The sequence below is a fragment of the Narcine bancroftii genome, chromosome 3 (assembly GCF_036971445.1).
Source record: "Narcine bancroftii isolate sNarBan1 chromosome 3, sNarBan1.hap1, whole genome shotgun sequence".
Lineage (NCBI taxonomy): Eukaryota > Metazoa > Chordata > Chondrichthyes > Torpediniformes > Narcinidae > Narcine > Narcine bancroftii.
In genome coordinates, this window is record NC_091471.1 from 50,933,285 (window position 1) to 50,959,958 (window position 26,674).

The 26,674-nt window shown below is 43.7% G+C and overlaps 2 protein-coding genes across 8 annotated transcripts in view; one reads left to right on the plus strand and one right to left on the minus strand.

Moving 5' to 3' along the window:
* Window positions 1-23,325, minus strand: part of amacr (alpha-methylacyl-CoA racemase) — a 98,850-nt gene extending 75,525 nt beyond the window's left edge. For 3 of the 5 annotated variants that reach the window (XM_069924037.1, XM_069924039.1, XM_069924038.1), the window contains exon 1: window positions 23,141-23,278. Coding sequence is in view for 1 of the 5 variants with exons in the window: in XM_069924035.1 (XP_069780136.1) it covers window positions 848-910 (63 nt within the window). In the remaining 4 variants the exon portion in view is untranslated. Of the gene's footprint in view, window positions 1-847; window positions 1,015-23,140 lie in introns of those variants that run through there. The other 2 variants (XM_069924040.1, XM_069924035.1) reach the window with 2 other exon arrangements.
* LOC138757159 (endogenous retrovirus group 3 member 1 Env polyprotein-like) lies at window positions 16,822-24,917 on the plus strand. Of its 3 annotated transcripts, none has more exons than XM_069924033.1 (2): window positions 16,822-17,247; window positions 18,325-24,917. In XM_069924033.1, exon 2 carries the CDS (start codon window positions 20,561-20,563, stop codon window positions 22,004-22,006), a length of 1,446 nt encoding a protein of 481 aa, XP_069780134.1. In that variant the 5' UTR covers window positions 16,822-17,247; window positions 18,325-20,560; the 3' UTR covers window positions 22,007-24,917. The 3 variants fall into 2 exon arrangements, with proteins under 3 accessions (XP_069780134.1, XP_069780135.1, XP_069780133.1); XM_069924032.1 differs by having other exon boundaries at window positions 20,250-24,917.
* The last annotated feature ends 1,757 nt before the right edge of the window (window positions 24,918-26,674 follow it).

Here is a 26,674-nt window from a genome sequence, read left to right on the forward strand (position 1 = left end):
GCACCACCAGGTAGTGGCCCTCCTGTAAAAGGAGAAATAGTGACACCTGCCCAGGGTAACACTCGGTGGGTAGCTATTGAGGGACAGGATGATTTAGTCTGTTTAAACACTGAATGCTTATGGTATCGTGAGTGACATGTGTCAGGCTTCTTTGTTCCAGGTTCTCTGTTTTACGCTCCTGGTGATCTGGCTTAACAGCTGCTTTGGTGCCAACACTTGGATTTGTAATAACGAGGACGTTCCGAGTGAGTTGCCCATGGGAGACACGGTCCGATGCATTACATCAAGGAAGTCCTTGGTCACCCGCCTCAAGTGTAGCTTATATAGATATGTTATTGTTCAGCATGTTTCAAAATCTGTTTGTGAGCTCCAGTGTCTGGGTATTGTGCCATTACAGGCAGCTAGAACAGAACATGTCCTGGGCGGTCTCAATCCTTGGTAATTTCTGCTGCTCTGACAACAATATTCCATGAAGAAGTTCTTGATGGTGGGGAGAGTTTTACCTGTGATGTACTGGACTGTGTCCACTACCTTTTGCAGGGTTTTCATTCAGAGGTATTGGCGCCCCCCCCCCCCCCCCATGCCAGGCCATGATGCAGCCAGTCAACGTACTTTCCACAACACATCTGTAACGGTTTATCAAGATTTCCGATGACATACTGACCCCCTGCAAACTCCTAAGGAAGTAGAGGCGTTGATAGGCTTTCTTCACAATGGCATTAATTCCAAGGAAGGTATCCGATCCAGATGAAGTACCTGACCAACTACTGAAAATCTGTGGTGACCAACTGGCCAATGTATTCATGGATATCTTCAACATTTCATTCTGACAAGGTATGATACCCACCTGTTTCAAACAGGCCTCAATTGTATCGGTGCTTAAATGACTATTGACCAGTGGCACTAACATCCACAGTGATGAAGTGTTTTGAGAAGCCAGTGTTGAAGCACATCAACTCCTGTCCGAGTGGTGACATGGATCTGTTCCAATTCGCCTACTGCAGTAACATCTATGACACGTCATCTCACTGGCTCTCCACAAAATCCTGGAACACTTGGACAGCAAGATATATACATTAGGATGCTCTTTATTGACCACGTTCTGCATTCAACATCATCATCCACTCAAAACTGATCAGTAAACTCCAACACCTGGGCCTCAATCACCCATTGTGTAATTGGATCTGGATTTCCTCACCTCCAGACCCCAATCAGTGCCTATTGGCAAGACCATTTCCTTCACAATTCATCAGCACCAGACCACAACAGGGCTGCATACTTAGCCCCTGCTTTACATGGCTCATACATCAATACCATATAAAATATGCTGGCGATACCATGGCAATGGGCTGTACAAAAAAAGGGATTTGAGTGATCATACAGAAGGTAGATTGAAAACTTGATCAAATGGCATACCAACAACAACCTCACACTCAGACACCAAATCCAAGGAGCTGATTGTGGACTGTAGGACGGGAAAACCAGAGGTGCACAATCCAAAGATCATTGCAGGATCAGAGGTGGAGAGGGTGAGCAAATTTAAATTCCTGGAGTCATACTCAGAGGCCCTTTCCTGGATCCATATCAGTTCAGATTTATTCTTAGAGTACATTCTTGACATCACACAAAACCCTGGGATTCTTTTCCTGCGGGCCTGGGGTATGCAACTTTGCTATCCAGATGTTCTAGGATTTTGTGGAGAGCCAGGAAGATGGCATCTCCATAGACAGTTGCTGCAGTAGGCAAATTTGAACCACTGTGCAGAACACTTTAAATGAGCAGATTTTACCTCAAGACTGTGAGGAATTGGTTGATCTACATTCACTGTCTTGTGATACTGCTGTCTACACCAATTGTTGGGGTTGATAGGAGCTTGTTGTAGATAGTACACGAGTCCCTCCTCAGGCGTGGTGTATGTACATGTTTTCTTTATTCACGTTACAGTTTCCTTTAATAGCGTTGCAGTTATATAGCAAAACTTTTCCAAAAAAAATGATTGTTCTTTGCAGTTACACAACCGGCCACCACAATTTAGCCTGCAACTCTATAAAATACACCAGCCCCCACAGTTTAACCTACAGTTCTACAAAATACTCTGATGACCACAGTTTATCCTACAGATCTACAAAATACACCAACTACCACAGGTGAGCCTGCAGTTCTATAAAATACACTGATTACCATAATTTAACCTACAGTTCTATAAAATACACCGACTACCACAGTTTAAACTGCAGTTCTATAAAATACACCTGTGACAGATTATAGATATGTTTTAAAGGAGATAAAATTAGGTAGTTTTTTTTAATGTAGGTCACAAACAAACATTTCAAAACAGATTTCATTAAAAATACTGGAGCTCTGCTCAAGCTAGACTGACTGGATCTGAGAACCTTTGTACAAACTTTGAAGAGTGCTCAAGGGACTTCACTAATAGATTGTTGTTTTGAAAAACAACAGATGAAAGAACTCGGAGGAGTAGGTTCAGAGCTGCAGGCTGTCTGGGAGTGCTGCTTGCTGTTTAAGAGGGTCATGTGATTTTGCAAGCAGAGAGGGAGTCAAACAGGCTTTTCTCTGAGAAAGAGAGAGATCAGTTCTACAGTTTTACAGTCAGCAGCAAGAGCTGGGACTGGAACAAGACAAGCTGGCAAGCTTGTGGAAAAACCCCAATTTGAAGACAGGGTGCTTCGTTCAGTCTGGTCAAAGTCCTTGCGATTCATGCAAGAGAAGAGGACTGGCTGCCTAATATTTCACTTGAAATAAGAGAAACAAAAAGGAAATTGTGGCGATCTGAAAGGAAGAGGTTATCATCTGAAAAACCCTGATGGGCAAGTTTCTTCGGCAAGACACTGAAGTGTCTGGAATCAGTTGTGGTTTCCAGCAAACAACAAATTTCTCTGAAAACTGATAAGAACCGTCCTGAGCGGTAACCATTTTTACCTTTCAAGCACCAAAGACTGGTGAACTTCATAAATGTTAAAATACACCGGTTACCACAGTTTAACCTGCAGACAGGGTGCTGAGGCCAAATTAAGAGTTTTGGGATGAGTTTATTTCATTCTATTGTGTTAAGGCAAAGCTATTGCCAATTAATAGTTGTCTGATTATAGGTGTTCTTGTTGTCCAGGTATTCCAGTACTGCATATAGGGCTCTGGGATGGCATTAGCCATGGACCTTTTGTTGCAGTAGGTGAATCGGAGAAGATCGAGGATGGTTGGCGGGCTAGAGTTAATCTGCCATAACCAACCTCTCAAAGTACTTCATTATGGTGGATGCCAGAGCCACCAGATGATAGTCACTTAAGTATATTTTTGGCACTGGGATGACATTGATCTTGAAGCTGGTGGGACAGTCTGCACAGACTCCAATTTAACATGCCCAGAAACTCCATCTGGGCCAATCATTTACTGTGGGTTAAAACATGAATACTAAGTGAGAGGCATTTAAGAGTGTGATAAAGAAGGTTCATGATGAACATGTTCCCAGTTGGGTAAAGAGCAGTTACTCTGGCTAACAAGATATATAGAAGCACAGATAAGGATAAAAAGAAAGTAGGTTGAAGGCAGATTTTGAGATAGTATTGGCAGTTTACAGGAGAATCCATAGATTTTATTTGCACATTAAGAATAAAAGGGTCACGAAGGAAAGAAAAGGTTCCCTTAACGATCACAAGGGGACCTATGCATAGCTCAAGATAAAATGGGGAAGGCCTTAAGTGATTATTTTATGAAATTGTTTACTGTGGAGCAGGATAAATAGGAGTGGGAGATGAAGGAAGTAACTAAAGATAGCCATGAACATGCCTGCATCAGTAGTGTAGTTGTTAGCAGTCTTAGATTGTTTCAAGGTGGTTAAATCTCTGGGTCAAGTCACCTTTATTTGTCATTCATACCATACATTGCATGGAAAAGACGCATTTCTCCAGAACTACGGAGCAGATTTACATAAATATGTTCAAATATTAAGACATATACAATAAAAGTCCACAGTACACAATCCACATATGTTCTGGGAATTCAGAAGCCTGATGGCTTAGGGGAAAAAAACTATTGCCCAATCTGGACACAAGGGCCCGAGTGCTATGGTACCTCCGACCAGATGGCAGAAGGGAGAAAAATTTACACGAGGGGCGTGTGAAGTCCTTAACAATGTTTATTGCTTTCCGCATGCATCATGTGTTGTAGATATCTGTCATGGTAGGAGGAGAGCCCTCGATGATCTCTTCCGCTGACTTCTGGTCAGAGGTGGTACAGCTTCCAAACTAGGCGGTGATGCAATTGCTCAGAATGCTGTCAATACATCCTCTATAGAATGTAGTGAGGACTGAAGTCCAGATCAGGTGCATCCCAGAAGGTTGTGAAAAGGCAGGAAAGAAATTGAGAAACATTTTTAACTAATTGCTGAGGTCAGAAGAACTGGAGAAAGACAAATGTGGTGCCTTTATTTAAAAAGGGCCTCAAGGATAATCTGGGTAACTACAGACTTTTTCGTTGTGATAGAAAAACTGCTGGAGAGGATTAGAATCTATTATTTAAAGAGAAAGGAAAATGAAGAACAGCCAGTATGGATTTGTAAACGGGAAATCATCTCGTGAACTTGATGGAACATTTTGAAGGGGTGGATGAGGGCAAGATAGTTGACTTTATTTATATGGATTTTAGTAAAGCTTTTGACAAGTTCTCACATGGTAGGCCTGTGTGGAAGGTTAGGACACATAGGCTAGGAAGCCAACTGGATAAAGATTGTCTTAGTGATAAAAGTCACGAGTGATTACAGAGGGCAGTTTTTCAGACTGGAGGACAGTTACCAATAGAGTATCTCAGTGCTACGACCCTTGCTTTTGTAATAACATGAATGATTTGGGCAAGGTCATTTGCGGCAAGATGAATACGTTTGCCGACGACGTGAAAATATGTACAATGGTAGACTGTAATCTCAATCAGATGGGGAACTGCGCTGGGGAATGGCAGATGAAGTTCAACTCAGAAAAGTGTGAGGTGCTGCATTTGGGTAAATTGAAACAGAGCAGAACTTATATTGTTGTGGCTGAGCCCTAAAGAGAGCTATAGGTTCAAAGGAACCTTGGGGTACGGATACATAGCTCTTGAAAGATGGCAAAACACGTAGACAGAATAGTGGAGAGAACATTCGGGATGCTTGTCTTCTTTGGTTGGTACACTGAATGCAAGTATTGCGACATTGTGTGGAATTTAAACAAGACAATGGTGAGGCCAAACTTGGAATATTGTGTGCAGTTTTGGTCACCTTGCCATAGGATGGATATTATAAAGTTGGAAAGGGAACAGAAGAGGTTTATAAAGTGGTTGCCAGAATTAAGGAAGTTGAATTATCAGGCAAGACTGGAAAAAACAATGCCTGCTTCCTTTAGAGCATAAGAGGTAGAAAGGGATCTTAATGAGATCTATAAAATTATAAGCATAGGTAAGGTTAATAGTTTCCATAATTTTCATGGAATAGGAGAATCTAAGAGATTTTTGAAGGTTTATGGTGCCACCCTGGAAACAGGTTTAAAGAATGAGAAAATATTGAGTTAGACATCTAAGTCATGTACCTGAGTCACCTAGCTCACTGTTGTGGTTCGTGGAAAATAAGAGCAGTAAGCCAACTGGTGGCTCAGATGAACATGCTAAACTATTTTAAAAGATTTTTGCAGTTAGGAGCAACATTTTTTTTAAAAAAAAGCATTTTGATCCCTCTAGGTTCTTAGTCCTGATGCAGGGTCTCCACCCAAAATGTCGGCCAACCTTTTCCCTTCTCAGATGTTGGTTGACCTGCTGAGTTCCTCAATCTGTCTTTTGCTCCAGATTCCAGCATTTGCAGTCCCATGTGTCTCAAGGAGATAGCATTGCCTTTTAGAACATCCACAAGTCATGTGGTCAACATACTCCTATAATGCATTGAATGTTTCACATGACTTGTGGTTTGCTGGATCATTTCCAAATGCATTTTATAGATGGACCATAGATATAGGAGCAGAATTTGGCCATTCAGTCCAATGAGACTGTTCCGCTTTTCAAATCATGGGCATATCTATCTTTCCATGCAATCCCATTTTCCTCATAATCTTTGACACCCTTATTAATCAAACACCTATCCACTTCTGCTTTAAATATACCCAATAGGGGGCATGGCAAGATGGCGTAGAGGACAGACGTGCAATCCCACCCTTCCTCAGCTAGTTTTTTAAGTACCCATTTTTAAAGTTTATAAAAGTGATTACAAATTATATATTTTTTATTGTTTGGAACATTAGTGGGTTACAATGGCTACTAATGTAAAAAAAATGAAAACTCAATTGCAGAAGAAACTACCTTTTAAGAGTGCTGAAGAATTGAGGCCTACCTGCTTAACTGAAACCACGGAGTCGATTTCGGGAGTTCCTAAAGCACAGAGGACCCCTGCCCAGCTGAGTATGACACCGGTGCCGATCCTGCCTTCGCAAGATGGCGCCGGCTTGACAAAGAGCTCCGTTAGTGCCGAACCGAGCACCCGTGATGTCGGGCGCAGGCGATTCAGCCAAGAGAGGAGCCTGTGAGCCTATGCTGCCGTTGGGTGGGCCAGGGACGCACAGAGTGGCGTTGGAAGCCGTACCTGCACAGTCCCTGGCCTTACCGGGCATGCGTGGTGCCTCTAAGGTTCAGGAGTTGCTGGATCAGGTGTGGGCTGTGGGGGGGCCCAAGCAGCGGCATCCCGACGTGGTTGGGGTGCCGTCGTCAGGTGTTCAGACCCGCAGTCACACCGGAAAGGGACCAATGATATCTGAAGAGGAAGAAGACTTACCTCTACTGGGCAGCATGCAGGAGCAACAGGAAGTGGAAACTAGAGAAGAGGCACTAGAATCTGGAATAGAGTCTATGTGTGCTGTTTTGGAAGGGATTGCTTATCAAATAGATAACATTTTAAACAAATGACTCAAGGATTTTTGAAAGTAACAGCTAAAATGAATACTATGTCTGAAGATATGACTGCAGTTAAGAGTTAATAAATGTATTAAATCAGCGGCTACAGTGCAAGAAAATTTAAAAAAAAATTTTAAGCTTTTTTTGAATGTAAAAATCAGGTTGAAGGAAAAAATGGAGAAAGTGGAAAATTCTTTTGTGGATTGGGGAATTCAGAAGAAGGAATTATTAAAAAAATGATTCACTGGAAAATCAAAGTCGAAGAAATAATGTGAAGATTGTGGGTCTTCCAGAAGATATTGAAGAAAATTTTTTAAGAAATGGATTCCCGAGATGTTGGGCAAGGAGATTTTTTTTCAGAAGACCTAGAGTTGGACCGGGCACATAGAGGGTTGAGGAAGAAACCGCTTCTGGGACAACCGCCAAGAGTGGTTTTAATCCGTTGTCTGAAATATCAGGACAGAGAAATGATACGATGGTCGATGGTGCAGTCAATCTCCAATGATGATTCAAAATAACAGAGTATTTAAAGCAAATCTGAGTCAGGAAATTATTAGGCGACGTCGGGAATTCAATTCGGCTAAAGAAGTGTTGTGGTGGAAGGGTTACAAATTTACTTTTCGTTATCCTGCAGTGTTAAAAGTCTTTTATGGTCATTTTCAATCTCAATTTTTTTGAAAATGACCATGATGCATTAATATTTGCTAATTCATTACCAGAGTTGCGAGGAAATGGTCGATTTTCGCCGCCGTTGCCTAAAAGACCAATGGAAATGGGAATGGGAAGAATGGGAGAAATGGGAAGAATGGAAAGAAAGAAGTATTAACTCAAAGTCTTATTGACATTGAAGACCCTGAACAATCATTGGGATTGGAGTCAATGGGTTGAACATATTGATTATATTTGATTATGTTGATGTGAATAATGTATATCTGGCGAGGGGGGTGGTGGGGGTGGATGGCACTGAAATCTTTGATAGTCATCTGCCACTAGTGGGGTTTACCACACCCAGTTTTTTTTTTAGGGTGTTACTACCTTTGGGTAGTTTTATTTTGGTTAATAAAAAAATTTTGTTTTGGAATTTTTTTCTTTTTTTTAAAAATATTTAGGGAAGGGACAGTGATTTTAAGATATTTAAGGGCAGTGATTTGTAGTGAATGATTATATTGTTAATTTGTAGGGATGTCTAATCTGAAATTTGCAACTTTTAATGTTCAGGGGTTTAAATAATCCGATTAAGCAAAAACGAGTTTTGGCTCATTTAAAAAAAATGAAAATTGATATTGCTTTTTTGCAAGAAACACACATGACTGAAAAAAAAACATTTGAAATTGAAGAGAGATTGTGTTTTTTTTCCTTCATTTAATTCCAAAGCAAGAGGTGTAGAGATTTTAATTCATAGAAATTTGCCTTTTGAATTACAATCTATGGAAGGAAATGCTGGGAGAGTTTTAAGGGTGAATTGTAAAATTTTTGCTGAATCTTGGACTTCGCTTAATGCTTATGCACGTAGATGATGAGCATTTTATTTCTGATGCTTTTTTGTTGTTAAATCGGGCTAATGAAAATATTTTAGTTGGGGTAGATTTCAATTGTGTTTTGGATCCATTATTAAATAGATCTCCTAAAAATATAAAGAAATCAAAGATGGCAATACAAATTGAGGCCTTGATGAAAGACTTAAATTTGGTGGATATTTGGAGAAGGGTCAATCCTATGGAGAAGGATATTTCCTTTTATTCGTCTCGACATGATTCATTTTCTGGAATAGATTTTTTTTAGTATCGGCATATTTACAAGAGTATTACAGGTGGGATATAAAATTAAGGTTATATCGGACCATTCTTTATTATTTTTTTTCTTCTGTATGTTCAGGTGGTACTTTCATCTTAAAGATGGAGATTTACTACAATGTTGTTGAAAAAAAACAAGGAAGCTATACAGGAAATGCCAAATGGAAAGTCACTGGGGGATGACGAATTTTCTGTGGAATTTTACAAAATTTTTAATGAAGACTTAGCCTCTGTGTTTGAGGATGTATTACAACAAGTAACTGAAGAGCACGAGTTACCGGAATCTTGCTCCAGTGCTTTAATTACTGTAATTCCGAAAAAAAGATCGAGATCTATTGCAACTGTCTTCATAAAGATCTATTTTTCTAGATTATAAAATTATAGCAAAAGTGTTAGCAAATTGACTTGCTAAGTATTTACCTAAATTGATACATATTGACCAAACAGGTTTTATTAAGAATAGAAATGCATCAGATAATATTCTTCAATTGATTACTTTGGTCAATGCACATCGACAGCAGCCCAACCATCCAAATGGTTGCTCTTGATGTGGAAAAAGCTTTTGATAGGGTTGAATGGGAATTTTTTTATTTAAAGTGTTGGAGAAGTTTAAATTTGGCACTTTTGTTATTGTTAAAGCTTTATATATCAAACCCGATTGCCAGGGTGGTGACAAATGGTCAAGTTTCATTACCGTTTAAATTAACCCGTTCAACTCGACAAGAGTGTCCATTGTAACTAGCCTTGTTTGCATTGGCTATTGAACCGTTAGCTCAAATAATAACAAAATTGACACGTTCAACTCGATAAGGGTGTCCATTCTCACCAGGTTTGTTGCATTGGCTATTGAACCGTTAGCTCAAACAATAAGACAGAATGAACAGATAAGATGATGAATACAAGATTAATTTATTTGCAGATGATGTTTTGATATACTTGACAGACCGCGAACGATCATTGCCTCATCAGCAGGAACGTTTATTGCAATATGGAAGATTATCTGGATAGAAGGTTAATTGGGATAAGAGTGAAATTTTTCCGGTTGGAGATTATTCAGAATATAAAGATATTATAAAATTGAAATGGTCTGATAAAATTAAATATTTAGGAATAATTGTAAATGCTGATCATCAATATAAAGTTAAACTATGTTCCTTTACTAAAAAAGATTAAAGCAGATTTAATCAAAAGGAAAGATCTCCCGTTAACTTTAATTGGTCGAGTTAATTGTATTAAGATGAAAATTTATTAGTAGATTGATGGATTTTGGACCAACCCCAAAGTTGGGCGAAAGTTGAAATGGCATGCATTTCTGAAATTGAATTGCATCAATATATCGATGGAATATAAATTTGATGCGGGAATATAATATGCCGATATTAAAGCATTTATTAAAGGTTGTCTCCGCTCCATCCTCAACATCCATTGGAGCGCTTTCATCCCTAACGTCGAAGTACTCGAGATGGCAGAGGTCGACAGCATCGAGTCCACGTTGCTGAAGATCCAGCTGCGCTGGATGGGTCACGTCTCCAGAATGGAGGACCATCGCCTTCCCAAGATCGTGTTATATGGCGAGCTCTCCACTGGCCACCGTGACAGAGGTGCACCAAAGAAAAGGTACAAGGACTGCCTAAAGAAATCTCTTGGTGCCTGCCACATTGACCACCGCCAGTGGGCTGATAACGCCTCAAACCGTGCATCTTGGCGCCTCAAGTTTGGCGGTCAGCAACCTCCTTTGAAGAAGACCGCAGAGCCCACCTCACTGACAAAAGGCAAAGGAGGAAAAACCCAACACCCAACCCCAACCAACCAATTTTCCCCTGCAGCCGCTGCAACCGTGTCTGCCTGTCCCGCATCGGACTTGTCAGCCACAAACGAGCCTGCAGCTGACGCGGACTTTTTACCCCCTCCATAAATCTTTGTCCGCGAAGCCTAGCCAAAGAAGAAAGGTGTGGACTAAAAGAAATAAGATTTTAGGATCAAAAGGTAAATTGTCAATTTTAACCCCATTATATAATAATCAGCTTTTTCCTTTTTAAATATTTAATAAGTATTTAAAGAGTTGGGATTTTAAGGGTATAAAGACATTGCAGGATTGTTTTGTAGAAGGACAGTTTCTTTCCTTTAATCAATTGAGGGAATGTTTTGATATTGCTGAAAATTCTTTGTTGGTTTATTATCGACTTCAAGCTCTGGTGAAAGACATGTATGGTAGAGAGATGACTTTACCTGTATTGACGGAATTTGAATCTTTGAGTTCTTCTATACCAAAAAAGGGATATATTTCTGTTATGTATCAAGTGTTACAAGACAATATGGATAAACCGGATTGGGAAAATTATTTAGCTTTTGTTTTTCCTGAAGATTATTGGGGCAGATATGTGCTACGACAGTGCAACTAAATTGACGAATGTACGGTATGGAATGGTTAATTATAATTTATTTATATCAGTTATATTTAACTCAAGAGAAATCGAAAAAATATGGTTTTAGCAACTCTGATTCTTGTTTTAGATGTGGTGTATGTACTGGTACTTTTTTACATGCTGTTTGGTCTTGTCTTCATGTACAACCATTTTGGGAAGAAATTAAGTTAATTTTGGAAAAATTATATAATATTAAGTTGTCATTAGATCCATCTTTTTTTTTAATGGGTTACATGGTACTTTTAAAAGGACTAGGGTTGGATAAATTTCAGATTGAATTTGAACGTTTAGTACTGTCTGTAGCTCGTAAATGTGTAGCAAGTACATGGAAAGAAAACATAGTGATTAATATAATGCGATGGCATAATGAATTGAAAGCTTGTATTGTTATGGAAAAAAATTAAATACAATTTGCATGATAATCTTTTTTGTTAAATGGTTCGCGTACTTGGAATATATGCATTTAGATGTACTTTGAGATATTATATATTTTTCCTTTTTTTTAAGATCTCCCTAAGAGGGATATATATTTTTTCTTTTTTTGTGCTTATGTTTTTTTAATATATCTTCTCTCTTTGGCTTGGCTTCGCGGACGAAGATTTATGGAGGGGGTAAAAAGTCCACATCAGCTGCAGGCTTGTTTGTGGCTGACAAGTCCGATGCGGGACAGGCAGACACGGTTGCAGCGGTTGCAGGGGAAAATTGGTTGGTTGGGGTTGGGTGTTGGGTTTTTCCTCCTTTGCCTTTTGTCAGTGAGGTGGGCTCTGCGGTCTTCTTCAAAGGAGGTTGCTGCCCGCCAAACTGTGAGGCGCCAAGATGCACGGTTTGAGGGGTTATCAGCCCACTGGCGGTGGTCAATGTGGCAGGCACCAAGAGATTTCTTTAGGCAGTCCTTGTACCTTTTCTTTGGTGCACCTCTGTCACGGTGGCCAGTGGAGAGCTCGCCATATAACACGATCTTGGGAAGGCGATGGTCCTCCATTCTGGAGACGTGACCCACCCAGCGCAGCTGGATCTTCAGCAGCGTGGACTCGATGCTGTCGACCTCTGCCATCTCGAGTACTTCGACGTTAGGGATGAAAGCGCTCCAATGGATGTTGAGGATGGAGCGGAGACAACTCTGGTGGAAGCGTTCTAGGAGCCGTAGGTGATGCCGGTAGAGGACCCATGATTCGGAGCCGAACAGGAGTGTGGGAATGACAACGGCTCTGTATACGCTTATCTTTGTGAGGTTTTTCAGTTGGTTGTTTTTCCAGACTCTTTTGTGTAGTCTTCCAAAGGCGCTATTTGCCTTGGTGAGTCTGTTGTCTATCTCATTGTCGATCCTTGCATCTGATGAAATGGTGCAGCCGAGATAGGTAAACTGGTTGACCGTTTTCAGTTTTGTGTGCCCGATGGAGATGTGGGGGGGCTGGTAGTCATGGTGGGGAGCTGGCTGATGGAGGACCTCAGTTTTCTTCAGGCTGACTTCCAGGCCAAACATTTTGGCAGTTTCCGCAAAGCAGGACGTCAAGCGCTGAAGAGCTGGCTCTGAATGGGCAACTAAAGCGGCATCGTCTGCAAAGAGTAGTTCACGGACAAGTTTCTCTTGTGTCTTGGTGTGAGCTTGCAGGCGCCTCAGATTGAAGAGACTGCCATCCGTGCGGTACCGGATGTAAACAGCGTCTTCATTGTTGAGGTCTTTCATGGCTTGGTTCAGCATCATGCTGAAGAAGATTGAAAAGAGGGTTGGTGCGAGAACACAGCCTTGCTTCACGCCATTGTTAATCGAGAAGGGTTCAGAGAGCTCATTGCTGTATCTGACCCGACCTTGTTGGTTTTCGTGCAGTTGGATAATCATGTTGATATATAATTATATAAAATTACTTATATTGGACTGTATATTGTTTTTCTATTAACAATTTTCTTAAATAAATAAAGTTAAAAAAAAATACCCAATGACAGTCTCCACAGCTGTATGTGGCAATAAATTCCACTGATTTACAATTTTCCGATTGAAAAATCTTCTTCTCATCTCTGTTCCAAAGGGACATCCTTTTATTTTGAGGTTCTGCACTATATCCCATTCCTAGCAACATTTTCTTCACAGTATCCAATCCTTTCAATATTCAGAATATTTCCTTGAGATCACCCCTCATTCTTCTAACTCCAGTGAGTACAGACCCAGAGCCATCAACCACTCCTTGAATGTTAGCCCTTTCTTTTGTGGGATCATTCTCATATATCTCCATTGGACCCTCTCCAACATCTGCACATCCTTCCTTAGATATGGAGACAACTGCTCGCAATTCTCCAAATGTGGACTGATCAATGCCTTGTTAAGCCTCAGCACTACATCTTTACCGGTATATTCTAGTCCTCTTGAAAATAAATGCTAATATTACATTTTCCTTCCTTACTAATAACTCAACCTTTAGGAAATCCTGTAATAGGGCTACCAAGTCTCTTTGGATATCTCCTTTCTGAATTCTTTCCCCATTTAGAAAAAATAGTTCACTTCCCTATTCCTACTACCAATGTGCGTGACAACACACTTAACATGCTGTATTACATCTGCCACTTCTATGCTCATGCTCCAATCTTGCCAAGTCCATCTGCAGACCAGCTGCTTCCTGAGTACTACCTCCACCTATCTATGTATCATCCACAAAAGTGGCCAAAAAGCCATCAATTACATCATCTAAGTAATTTTGATACAGTGTGAAAAGTACTGGACCTACACCAACCTCTGCGGAATACCACTAGTCACCGGCAGCCAGCCAGCAAAAGCCCCCTTTATTCCCACTTTTCGTCTTCTACCAGAATACAATCTTCTATCCATGTTAGCATGGGCTCCTATCTTGCAACCTCACGTGTGGCATCTTGTAAAAGACCTTCTGAAAATGCAAGCAAACAACATTCTTGATTCTTCTTTGTCAGCCTTGCTCAATACTTCCTCAAATAATCCCATTATGTATGTCAGGCAAGATCTCCCTCTGAAGGAAACTAGGCTGACTTTAGCCTAGTTGAACTAATTGATCTTTGTCTGAAGTCAGACTAGTCAAGGATGACAGATGTTCTCCATTTAACAACATGGGTTTCATCTGGGTTTACAGTTTCTTCCCATGTGCCAAAAATGGGCAGGTTGAAAGGCATGCAGGTGTCAGATAACCCCGGGGATGATGCACCCTATCCACGCTCAACATCTTCACTCTGTCCACCACAAGAGACCTCACAGTAGCCAACCATTTCAATTCTGAGTCACACTCCCATGTCTGTCCATGTACTATCCCACCCTGACCACCTTTGAAGGAACACCACCTTATTTTCCATCTGGGAATTCTCCAGCCAGATGGCATTAACATCGACTTCTCTGGTTTCTGCTAACTTGCTCGCATTTTCCAGTTCTCCCTTCCCTTTCCACCAACTTAGCTATTCCTACTTCCCCTCATCACTGCTGTCCCCTCCCTCCCTTTCCAACTATCATCGCCTGTCTTTGCCACCCCCATCTTTTTGTTTGGACACCTCCTGACATTCTCTCATACCTTGATGAAGGGGTCAAGCCTAAAATGCCAGTTAAGTATTTTTACCTTTGGTACATTTACCCCTCCATAAATCTTCATCCGCGAAGCCAAGCCAAATAAAAAGACACTGTTTGGCCAGCTGAATTTCTCCAGCATTCTGTATTTTTACTTCAACCAAAGTGTCTACAGATTTTCATGATTTATCTCTTGATCTTTGGCATAGCTATGGAAAGGGATAAAAACATACAAATATGGCAAGTGCTTAATTGGGAAGGGCTAATTACAATGGGATTAAAAAGGAATTAGCAAGCATAAATTAGAAACAATGTTCAAGGGAGAAACCACAGAACTAATGTGGAGGAAATTTAGGGACCACTTGTGCTGGGTTCAGGATAGATTTGTCCCATTGGGATAGGGAAAAGATGGTAGGAAAAGGGAACCATGGCTGACAAAACAAGTGAGGCAGCTAGTCAAGAGGAAGCAGGAAACAGGAAGGGCTCATGAGAAGTATATGGTAACCATCAAAGAGCTTAGGAAAGGACTTAGGAGAGCTCGAAGGGGGCACGAAAAGGCCTTGGCATGCAGGATTAAAGAGAATCCCAAAGATATTCTATGCGTATGTGAAGAACAAAAGGATGATGAGAATGAAGGTGGGATAAAGGAGGCAACATGAGCCTGGAGGCAGAGGTCCTAAATAAATACGTTGCTTCAGTATTCACAAGAAAAAGGGCAAGGCAAAGTCAGAATAGGACAGGCTTGTGTGCTGGACAATGTTGAGATTACAGAAGAGGAAGTGTTGGATTTCTTAAAAAACGTTAAGATTGATGCCTCAGGGGCCAGATGTGATATACCCCAGGTTGCTGTGGGAAGTGAGGGAAGAGATGGATGGGGCAGTAGCTATGATATCTGAATCCTCCTTGGCTACAGGAGAGGTGCCAGAGCATTGGAAAATGGCAAATGTGGTCTCTTGTTTAAAAAAAGGTAATAGGGAGAAACCTGGGAATTATAAATCAGTGAGTCGAGAGGATTCTTAAGAATAGGATCTATGAGCATTTGGAGAAGTACAGTCTACTCAGGATAGTCAGCTTTGTGAAAGGAAGGTCATGCCTCACTGAGTTTATTTTGAGGAAGTAACTAAGGAATTGGTGAGGGTAGGCTGAGGGATGTGGTCTATATGGATTTTAGTCAGGCATTTGACAAGGTCCCTCAAGAGAGACTTGTTCAGAGAGTCATGAAGCTTAGGATCCATGGAGGCTTGGCAGTGTATATAAAAAAAATTGACATGCATGTAAAAAACAGAGTTGTTGAAAGAAAGTATTCTGCCTTGAGGTCAGTGACTAGTAGAGTTCTGCAAGGATCTGTATAGGGAAGAATGGGTCAGTAAGTTTGCAAATTATAAGAAGGTTGGAGTAGTTGTGAAAGGTGCTCAAAGTTGTAGGTTACAAAAGGAGAGATAGGATGCAGAGTTGAGGGGAAAAGTGGCAGATGGAGTTCAATCTGGATAACTGTGAAATGATTTATTTTGGAAGGACAAAAGTGTAGATGAACAGGGGGTCAAAATCCATACATCCCTCAAGGTTGCTAAACAGGTTAATAGGATAGATAAGAAGATCAATGGGATGTTGGGCTTCATGAATGGGGGTGGGGTTGAGTTCAAGCGGTCATGTTGCAACTGTACAAATCTCAGGTAAGACCATTCTTAGTGAATTGTGTTCAGATCTGGTCACCTCATTATAGGAAGGATGTGGAAGCTATGGAGAGGGTGCAGATATTTTCCAGGATGTTGACTGGAATGGAAGATAAGCCTTGTGAGCAAGGTTTGCAGAGCTGGACTTTTCTCTTTGGACCGTAGAAGGATCAGACTGAATAGAGGTCTACAAGATTATGGACCGCCAACACCTGTTTCCCAGGGCAGGATCAGCAAACACCAGGGAAGTTATGTACTGTTATAGATAGAGAATTTAGGTTAAAAAGGGCTTAAGTTAAAATGTGATGATTAATCATAAAAGGGGAAGCCAGAATAGACAGGGAGCTTACCATAAAAGTTCAGCTGGACAATGTTATAACAGAGATCTTTCATGGACACAAAGAGACATGTAGGAGCCAAAGATTGATAAAAGAGTGAAAAACAGAATTTAGTGTGTGCAGAGTTCGTAGTGTACGTAACTAATATGATAATTGCAAATGTACTTAGAATGATTTTGCACAAACTAACCAATTAAAACAGTGTTAAAGAGGAGGGGAAGGACAAGCAAAAAAGGTATAAAAATCAATGCACTGTATGTATCGGGGCTTGACTTGGCGAGAAGCCAGTTGAGTCCAACTCTGCAGACTTGTTAATAAAGCTTGTCGTGTCACCGACTTTAAAGAGACTCATGTGTGAGAATTTGTACTTCTGACAACTGGGGTCTCGTCCGGGATCTACACTCCAGTCGTGGGAGGAGGCGAGAAAGGGGGACATCGAAGGTGGTGCACCCCGCTGAGTTCAGCGGCTCCTAGTCCCTTGCTCGTGACTCGGGCAGCTTGAGCGAGTGGTATCCGGACAAGGTGACATGACAAGACGAAAAGGAGAGGGGTGATGGTTCAATCCCCAGGAAGACACCGGTAAGTGACGACTTACGATTGTGGCGTGGGGATTGACGGACGAGACCACCCAGGTAACGGTCATGACGGGGAAAAAAAATATAAAACGATAAATCAGGTGTAGAGCCTTTGCCGTGGCGTGAGGACCCTGTCGTGGGACCTTAGGATAGACCCCAGGGAAACCTCGGCGGGAACCGGCGGAGGGATAGTACCTCCGACGAGGCGTCCGAGATGAAAGGGAGTAGGGTCCCGAACGGGGGGGGTCCTCAGCAACGATAAACGGATCTAGGCGGGAAAATGGGAGGATCAAAATCTAAGGGCTCGTCTGAAAGATCAGGACTTTTCCGGGGGGTTCCCCTTGACAGCCCTTTGGGGAGAATGATTGAAAATTGGGATAGTAAACGATATCGAGACAAAGACAAGAAAAAGATGGTTCAATATTGTCTTCTTTGGTCGAAACAGCCTATCAAAGGTTCCTCGGTCTGGTGGCCGAAATTTGGATCTGATGCGGATTGGGTTAGACAAGCATTAAACATATATGTAAACTCGAGACAAAAGGTGAATCAAGAAGAGTCGGCGTATGCATTTTGTTGGGTTCCCTGGCCAGGATCCTTAACAAAATGTTTTAAATTGAGGGTAGCGGGAGAAAAGAAGTGGGAACCTTTGGACAACCTTCCCCCTCCTTATGTTACCCCGGTGCCCACAGCGCCCGAGGGAAGGTCGCTGCTGGAGGGGAAAGGTGATGAATCTGATTGTCCCGGAAGGGGCCGGGAACGAAGGGATGAATTAAGGGAGTCGGACCCTAAACTTCCACCGGTAAACCGACCCTGGACCAGATCCCAGACTGGTCCAGGACCATCGAAGGCTCCAGTAAGCCTAAATCCCCTGAGGGAAGTTCCTATGGGAGGACCGGGAGGGGGAACGGGATATGTAAACGTTCCCCTAACCAGTACTGAGGTGCGGGGATTTAAGAAGGAAATGAAAAGTCTATTGGAAGATCCCATGGGACTGGCCGAACAGTTCGACCAGTTCCTGGGACCAAACACATATACCTGGGAAGAGATGCACGCAATAATGGGAATATTATTCTCACCCCAGGAGAGGCAGATGATTCGACAGGCTGCCCTCCTCATGTGGGAACGTGAACAACCTGGGGACCCCAGACCCCATGAACAAAAATATCCCCTGAATGAACCCAGGTGGGACAAACGAACACCCGATGGATTGGCAAGTATGAGACAATACAGAGAGTGGACGATTAAAGGAATACGGGAGGCTGTGCCAAAGGGTCACAATTTCGCCAAGGCATTTGGGAACCACCAGGGGAAAGATGAGTCCCCTACTGATTTCTTGGAGAGGGTGAGAAAGAATGTCCAACAGTATGCGGATGTAGACCCTAGTACACCAATAGGTGAACAGCTTATTCGAATCGAATTTGTGTCCAAATCGTGGCAGGACATTAGGAAGAAACTAGAAAAGGAGGAGGACTGGAATGAAAAAACCCTTGAGCGACCTGTTAAAAAAGGCGCAAAGAGTATATGTGCAGAGGGAAGAGGAAGGTCAAAAGAGGGCAGCGAAGATTATGGTACAGACTATCCGACAGATAAATGCCGAGTCCAGAGGGGAAAGGAAACAAAACCCTTACTCAGCGTTGGTGAAGTTTATGTATGAAAAGCTGACAAATGAAGATGAATATCCATTGAAATGGGCCCAGGAGGAGAACGGATGGCTTGAGGACTTGAAGCATCGCCTGACGCGGGCCCCAGTACTCACTCTGCCCTCTTTAAAACAACCCTTCCAGCAATTTGTTACTCATAACCAAGGAACAGCTGTGGGAGTTTTGACACAGGAAAAAGGCGGTCAGCGACACCCAGTGGCTTTCCTGTCCAAAATGATGGACCCAGTGTCTCGCGGATGGCCGACGTGTAACCAGGGAGTAGCGGCTGCTGCTCTGTTGGTGGAGGAGGCACGCAAACTCACTTTTGGAGGAAGGATGACGGTGTACACCTCCCATTCTGTGAGTGTTCTATTAGCACAAACCGGCCATCGATGGCTGACTGATTTTAATGGTCGGAGAAGACTTACAGTTTGCTAAGAATAATAGTTGCAACCCAGCTCAGTTTTTATACGACGGTGAAACAGGGGAAGAAGTGGAGCGCGACTGTGTCGAGTTGACGGATCTCCAGACCAAGACCCGAGAGGACCTTTGCGATACTCCCCTGGGAGAGGGATATGAATTCTACATTGACGGCTCCGCCAGATGTGTTGACGGAATGAGGAGAAGCGGGTATGCCATAATAGAAGGAGATGCTTGGGAAGTGGTAGAATTCGCGAGGCTACCCGGAAGCTGGTCGGCACAGTCCTGCGAACTATATGCCTTGCAGAGAGCCCTCAGAGTACTGGCAGAGAAAATTGGAACAATTTACACTGACTCCAAATACGCATACGGGGTAGTGCATACCTTTGGTAAGATCTGGAAGGAGCGCGGTCTGATTACATCAAGAGGAAAGGAATTGGCACACGAACAGATGATTACTCTGACTTTGGAAGCCCTGACATTACCCCGGGAAATAGCAGTGGTCTACATACCAGGCCATCAGAGGGAAGATACCCCGACCGCAATTGGGAACAAACTGGCTGATGAAGAGGCCAAAAGGGCGGCTATGCAACAGGAAGTCCGTTTGCTGACCTTAATCCCAATAAGACAAGGTATAAAAAAGCTCCCAGTTTCACTGCTAAGGAAGAAAAGGACATGGCTCAGTTGGGCACAAGCCAGCTGCCTGATGGAACCCTAAAGACGCAATTGACAAAATTAATGGTGGAAACTAAAATGCCTTGGATAAAGAGTCTGCCCCTGGCCTTATTGAGAATTCGTACTGCCCCACGCAGGGATGTGGGGGTGTCCCCTTATGAGATGATGTTTGGGTTTCCCTTCTGGAGTATAGTTGAGGGGTGTCCCACCTTGGGGGAAGGGGATATTTTTGTTAGGAACTATTTACAGGCACTGTCACGCTCTCTTACAGATTTACGAAAGAGGGGACTATTAGCACAAACACCACCTCTAGACTTTTCTTCACACAAGGTGGAACCGGGAGACTGGATTCTCATCAAAACCTGGAAAACTGAAAAACTCCAGCCACAGTGGGAAGGTCCATTCCAAGTTCTCTTGACTTCAGAGGCTGCAATACGAACAAGAGAGAAGGGGTGGACGCACGCATCCAGGTTTAAGGGACCTGTAGAGGCGCCTCAGGACCCTGATACGGACTCAGATTGGACTTGTGTTCCTGGAGACAAACCTCTTACTTTGCGATTTCGCAGGAAGACTTGATTGACAATGTTATTGTTATATGCTTTGGTTTTTCTTGGTTTGCCTATGTCTTTGTCAGGTCTGAAGTGTAAGAAGTGCAGAGACACAGTAGTCCTTTTTCAGGACCGCACTTGGGAAAGAAAGGAGGGTAGTTTCATTTCCCATACCTCAGTTCCTAAGAAATGCTGGGCAGAAAATACCACCCAACATCCATATACCCCTTGTATGGAGAATGAGGGAAGTAGTGTGGGTCATTATATACAGATTCCTAATAGTACTCCTTTCCCTCTTAACGGTTGGCCCTGGGAGGGTGAGTCAGGCCCACCATGCCCTGATGGACTCTGGTTCTGCATACACCAGCGTACTGTTCCAGTAGAGAGTCCCACTCCACACTCGGGAGTGCCTGCCCCTTTGGGGCATCCGGACTTGGTTCAGGTCCATCCAAATGGCCACGAAAGTTTCGGCCACGCAATTGGGGGAGACAACCTTTTTGTTGATCTTGCAACTAGAATTGCAGGAACTTTTAATGTAACTAATTGTTGGGTTTGCGGAGGTCCACGGATGTCAGGGCAATGGCCTTGGTGGGGGGAGTCCCTCGACTCATGGACCATGATCTCCCGGGTTTGGACCACTAACCGAACAAGGTCAAGGGAGAATTGGTCTCTTTCCAACGTCCCCTCCGGTTTTTATTGCCTCTCACAAGCCGGCAAGTACCCGGTAGGAAAAAGTCCCTGCAAGGCTGTATGGATCCGCATTTCGCCTGGTAATTTCACTTGGCTTCCTAAACCCCTGACTTGGTTCCTATCCACTGTTTTTAAGACTGATTGCCTACCCCTGTCTAATAGCAGTTTTCAGCTTTGGAATTGTAGCAGCTCCACCATCACAGGATCATACCAATCAAACCCCACCCTTAAAAGGGTTTGGGAACGGGGATATGGGGTCTCCCCAAGTGGGTTATTCTGGGTGTGTGGTGATAAAGCGTATACCCGCCTCCCCTTGCAGTGGAGTGGAACTTGTTTCCTGGGAATAATTCGCCCAGAATTTTTCCTCCTACCCCACGATCACGGTCATAGATTGGGAGTGAAGGTTTTTGATGCATTACACCGTCGACCCCGCTCTAGCACGGTGCATTTGGGACAGTGGGGAGATGACTGGCCTCCGGAACGAATAATTGAATATTATGGTCCCGCTACATGGGCCCAAGATGGATCCTGGGGTTACCGTACTCCTATTTATATGCTAAATCGCATTATTCGCTTGCAGGCGGTCCTTGAGATTGTTACAAACCAAACGGCTCTAGCCCTGCAATTGCTTGCATCCCAGCAGGGTCAGATGCGCTCTGCTATCTATCAGAACCGTCTGGCCCTGGACTATTTGCTGGCTACAGAAGGGGGTGTGTGTGGAAAGCTTAATTTGACTAACTGCTGCTTAAAGATTGATGATAATGGCCAAGCCGTTCGCAAAAATCGCTGATAATATTCGCACTTTGTCCCATGTACCAGTCCAGACCTGGCATCCTTTCGCAAAATTAAATTGGTTGGACAAATGGTTTGGAGGAACCTGGTGGCACACCTTATTGTGGGTCATCGGGGGTGTTTTGTTCCTCCAGCTTGTTTTACCCTGTCTTATTCCCTGTCTGCGCAGCCTAGTGATTTCGATGGTCCAGCAGACCATGCAGCCAGGGGGCCTGGGAGACCCAATTAGAATTTTACTTCAGCACGAAATTGATTTATCAGAAGATGGTTCTCTTCCCTGGGTTAAGGCCCCCATTCAGAAATAGTACACACATTTTAAAGAAAGGGGTGGATTTTTTTTTTTTTTTTTTTTTCGGTGAAGGGAGGGAAGTTTAGGGAAATCATCAGGGTTTTTTTTTTAAAAAAGGGTACCTGGAATGCCTTGCCAGGGATGGTGAAACATTAGGGGCATTTAAGGGACTCTTGGAGAGGCACATGGATGGAAGAGGGTTATAGAAGAGGAAGGGTTTTGTATTTTTTTTGGAATATATGGGTGGGCGCAACATCGAGTGCTGTCATGTTGTATGTCTAAGGGTCTAACTCCATGTTGAAGGGGGATTTAGAAAAGACACAAGGGACACTCCGTGTGCGTTGGGCACGTGGAACAAGCTGCCAGACACAGAGGTGGAGGGGTCTGGACCTAATTAATGCAGGCAAGTGGAACTAAAGCAGGTCCGTCAATGTGAAGACTCCATAGGGCCGGGCCTCGGCCTTCGTTGAGTTTCTCCAGCAAGTCTGCGTATTGCCCTCGGCCCCAATATCTGAAGACTTTCTAGTTTAACTCCACTAAAGGAGCTCGGTTATGGACAAGGTGGCCTGTCAGCCCATTCCTATGAACGTGACTGTGGCAGAAAGATAAATACGCTTTGTTTGCACTGAAAACGCAGAGTGTAATAACGACGTGGAAAGTCCAACTCAAGGCATATTAGGAAATATGTCAATCATCCGGCGTGACTTTCAGTCCAGTGCCATTGCTGACTGAAGATTATATTCTACCCTGGTCACTTCCATGAATAAACATCAAACAACCTGCAGATACTAAAATGTTGGGGTAATATTTGCACAAAATGAAGAACTGGGGTTTGCACGTCACCTTTCTCGCAGTCGCCGGTCCGAAACATGCATTTGGTTCCACGCAGAATCCGCCACGCCGCGAAATGACGCCGAGGCTCCCAACTCACCTGGTCCCGCGTCGTCCGGGGCAACTCGGACCCCCGGGTGACCTCTGCTCCGGCCGCGCACGCGCACCAGCGGGCCAGATGACGTCAGGCGGAGCGGAGCTCGGAGGGGGAGGAGCAGGGCTGGCGAGGTCCGCTGCAATCTTTCCTCAAAGGAAAACGAACCCGTTGCAGGTATCAACCAGTGCTGCCGATGCATTCGTTTTCTCTCGTAAATGTGGAGATTAATATAGTACACCGGATGTCGTCCTGTGTTTCTTCACACCTCAGGAAGAGGTCTTTGCGCCTATAAATCTGCTGGCTCTCAGACCAATCCCAATCTTTCCAATAATTTCCCTTCTGACCTCCTCTGCCCAAATTTCACCACTCACTGACACGCTGCAGGTAATTTGGAGTGGTCAATTAATCTCCCAATGCACGCCCATGAAACAGGAGAAGCCCATCAGAATCAATGATCATGAACAGGTCAGAAAATTTGTGGTTTTGCAACAGCATAACAGCACAAGCATTTTTATAAACCTCATTACAAAATGAGTAAAAATAGTCCAAGAAAAAGATAAGGTTCATTGTTCATTCAGAAATCTGATGGCAGAGGGGAAGAAGCTGTCCTCATGCCACTTGAGTGCTCATCTTAAGGCTCCTGTATCTTTTTTTACAATGGTAGCAGCAATCCAGAACATGCATTTGTTTCCATGAAGAGTAAACATTTCCGCAACATCACTTTGCCAGGGCGCACACTCCCACTCACCTTGCCCTGGATCGGCCAGTGGACATTGACTGAAACTCAGCTCCTTGAATCCTCAGAGACCTCTGCTCCTGCCTCGCACGCACACTGGCAGGGCCTGATGAGGTGAGGGCTAGGGGAAAGGGTGACAATGTCCACTCTAACCTGCAAATGTCCACTGCAAAAGAAGGTGGACCCATTCCAGATATTGGCGAAAGTTCTCAGTGCTGCCGATAGATTCATATTCGTCTGTAAATGTGGAGACCAATATTTAGTTCTATATTCTGTATTTCTTTACACCTCAGGAAGAGATATTTGCATCTATAAATCTGCTGTGAGCAATCCCAATGTTTCCAATAATTCCCTTGTTACCTATTCTCCCCAAATTTCACCACTAACTGACAGACTGCAGGTAATACAGAGTGGTCAATTCACCTACCAATGCACATCCATGGAGGAAACCGGAGAACCCCACTCAGTCATCAGAATTGGATATATTGTCATGAACATGTCACTAAATTTGTTGTTTTGTGGCTGCATCACAGTGCCAACTCCCTATATTCCCTCGTCACAGACCCTCCTATCCACCTATCGAATCCTCAATTGTTATAGCTCTCCTCCTACCCCATTCCCTTCTTAGCCAAAGGGCCAAACTCTGTGCTAGAGACCTGACCACTACAATTTGTCCCTGGTAGATCATCCCCCCCCCCCCAAACAGTATCCAAAATGGTAGATTATCCCCCCAACAGTATCCAAAAGTGTCATATTTATTGTTGAGGGGAACAGCCACAGGGGTGCTCTGCACTGTCTTCTTATTTCTCTTCCCTCTCCTAACACCTATTTATCTGTTTTCCTTATACCTTCTGTCCATCACCCTCTCTGTCTCCAAAATGATGCAGAGCTCATCTAGCTCCAGCTCGCTAAGGAGCAGTAGAGAGAGAGAGACACACACACACACACACACACACACACACACACACACACACACACACACACACACACAGATCACTTGTACAATGCTGCAGCCAGCAGATATGGCTGGAACTGGAACAGGATAAGCTGGCAAGCCTGTTTGGATGATGGCCTAGTCAAAGCCCTTGTGATTCATGCAAGAGGAGAGGACTGGCTGTCTAATGTTTCACTTGGAATAAGTGAAACAAAAAGGAACTCTATGGTGACCTGAAAGAAAGAGGTTATCATCTGGAGAACCCTGACAGGGCTAGTTTCATCAGTAAGTCACTGAGGTGACTGATGGAAGTACATCAGTTGTGGATGTCCTGGAACAACACATCTCTCTCTGAAAGCCAACAAGAACCTTCCTGAGTCGTAACCATATACCTTTCAAGCACCAAAGCCTGGTGAACTTTATAAATGTTAAATTCTCTGTACAGTATAAGAATTGCCTGCAACTAGTGAACTTGGAGGAATGAGAAGTGAGATTGGACTGTGAACCAAGGAACTTTTCTGAACTTATACACACATTACATACACGTGCGCTTAGAATTAGAAAGGGGTTAAGTTAGGTTAAGTAAATCAATAGAGTGTGGTGGCCCGTAATTGCGGAGATCAGGCCGGCACATTGCACGGCAGCAGACACGGACAGAGATCGCTAATGCGACTCCCAGGACCACGAACCAGCGGGGGTAGAATCTGGGACAGCATCAGACCAATAGCTCTAAAATGGCATTGGTCAAGCTGCCCAGCTAACTCAGCAGAAACAGGCTGGGGAAGAAGGGCATTCATATGCATGGATGTACCCGCTCGCTATTGTTATTCATATGGCTGACTCAGTCAATCAGCAAAAACAGTATAATAGCAGCCTTTCCAGCCCTAATAAAAGAGTGAGCTTAACCTACCACACTGTGTGTGTGTGTTTCTTTTCAGGAGTCGGCTACAATTGCCGACCCCGATAGTTTAGAAGGAATCTAAACCTAGTGATGGAGAACGAAGCAGCAATTAGCGCAGTCGGCCTGAAGGTCCTGACCTCTGGACTGTTCGATCTGGCGTGTAGTTCGACCAGGCAGAGGCTCAGTTCCAGATTCGGGCCATTACAGCAGGGACCACCCGGTACTACCATGTGGTCAGTGCCCTGGATCCGCAGACTGCAGACAGACTGGTGAACTTTATCCACAGTCCACCATCAGAAGGCACTTACACTGGCTTCAAAGAGCAATTAACCGAGACGTTGGGACTCTCGCGGCGAGAGCAAGGAGCACGTTTGCTCCACAGAATATAGGGAGTTGCTCCACATATCCCCATCGGCACTTATCAATGATATGCTGGCCCTCCTGGGAGATGAGCAGCCAAGCATTATGTTCGAGTTGGTGTTCCTGGAACAGATGCCTGAAGACATCCAACTGCTCCTGGCAGATACGGATTTCACCGGCCCCAGAAAGTCACAGCACAGGTAGACATTCAGTGGAAAGAGAAACAGAAGTGCTCGGCTACCGTGGGGCTTGTAAAGAAGTCCCACAATCAGACTAGAGCAGTTCCAAGCAAGGAACAGCAGAAGAAAGGCAGGAGCAAGTCTAGTGACAGATGGTGCTTCTACCACCAGAGATGGGGCACCGAGGCCCACCAATGCCAGTCCCCCAGTGAGTTCCAGGAAAACAACAAGGCCAGCCGTCGCTGATGGCCATGATGGTTGGTCACCACGAGAGCTTCCTGTATGTCTGGGACCGCTTGTCCGTCAGATGCTTCCTAGTGGATACAGGAGCAGAGGTCA

Excerpts from the sequence above, each read along its gene's own strand:
- LOC138757159 (XM_069924033.1), top strand. The coding sequence starts at position 20,561 with ATGTTATTGTTATATGCTTTGGTTTTTCTTGGTTTGCCTATGTCTTTG.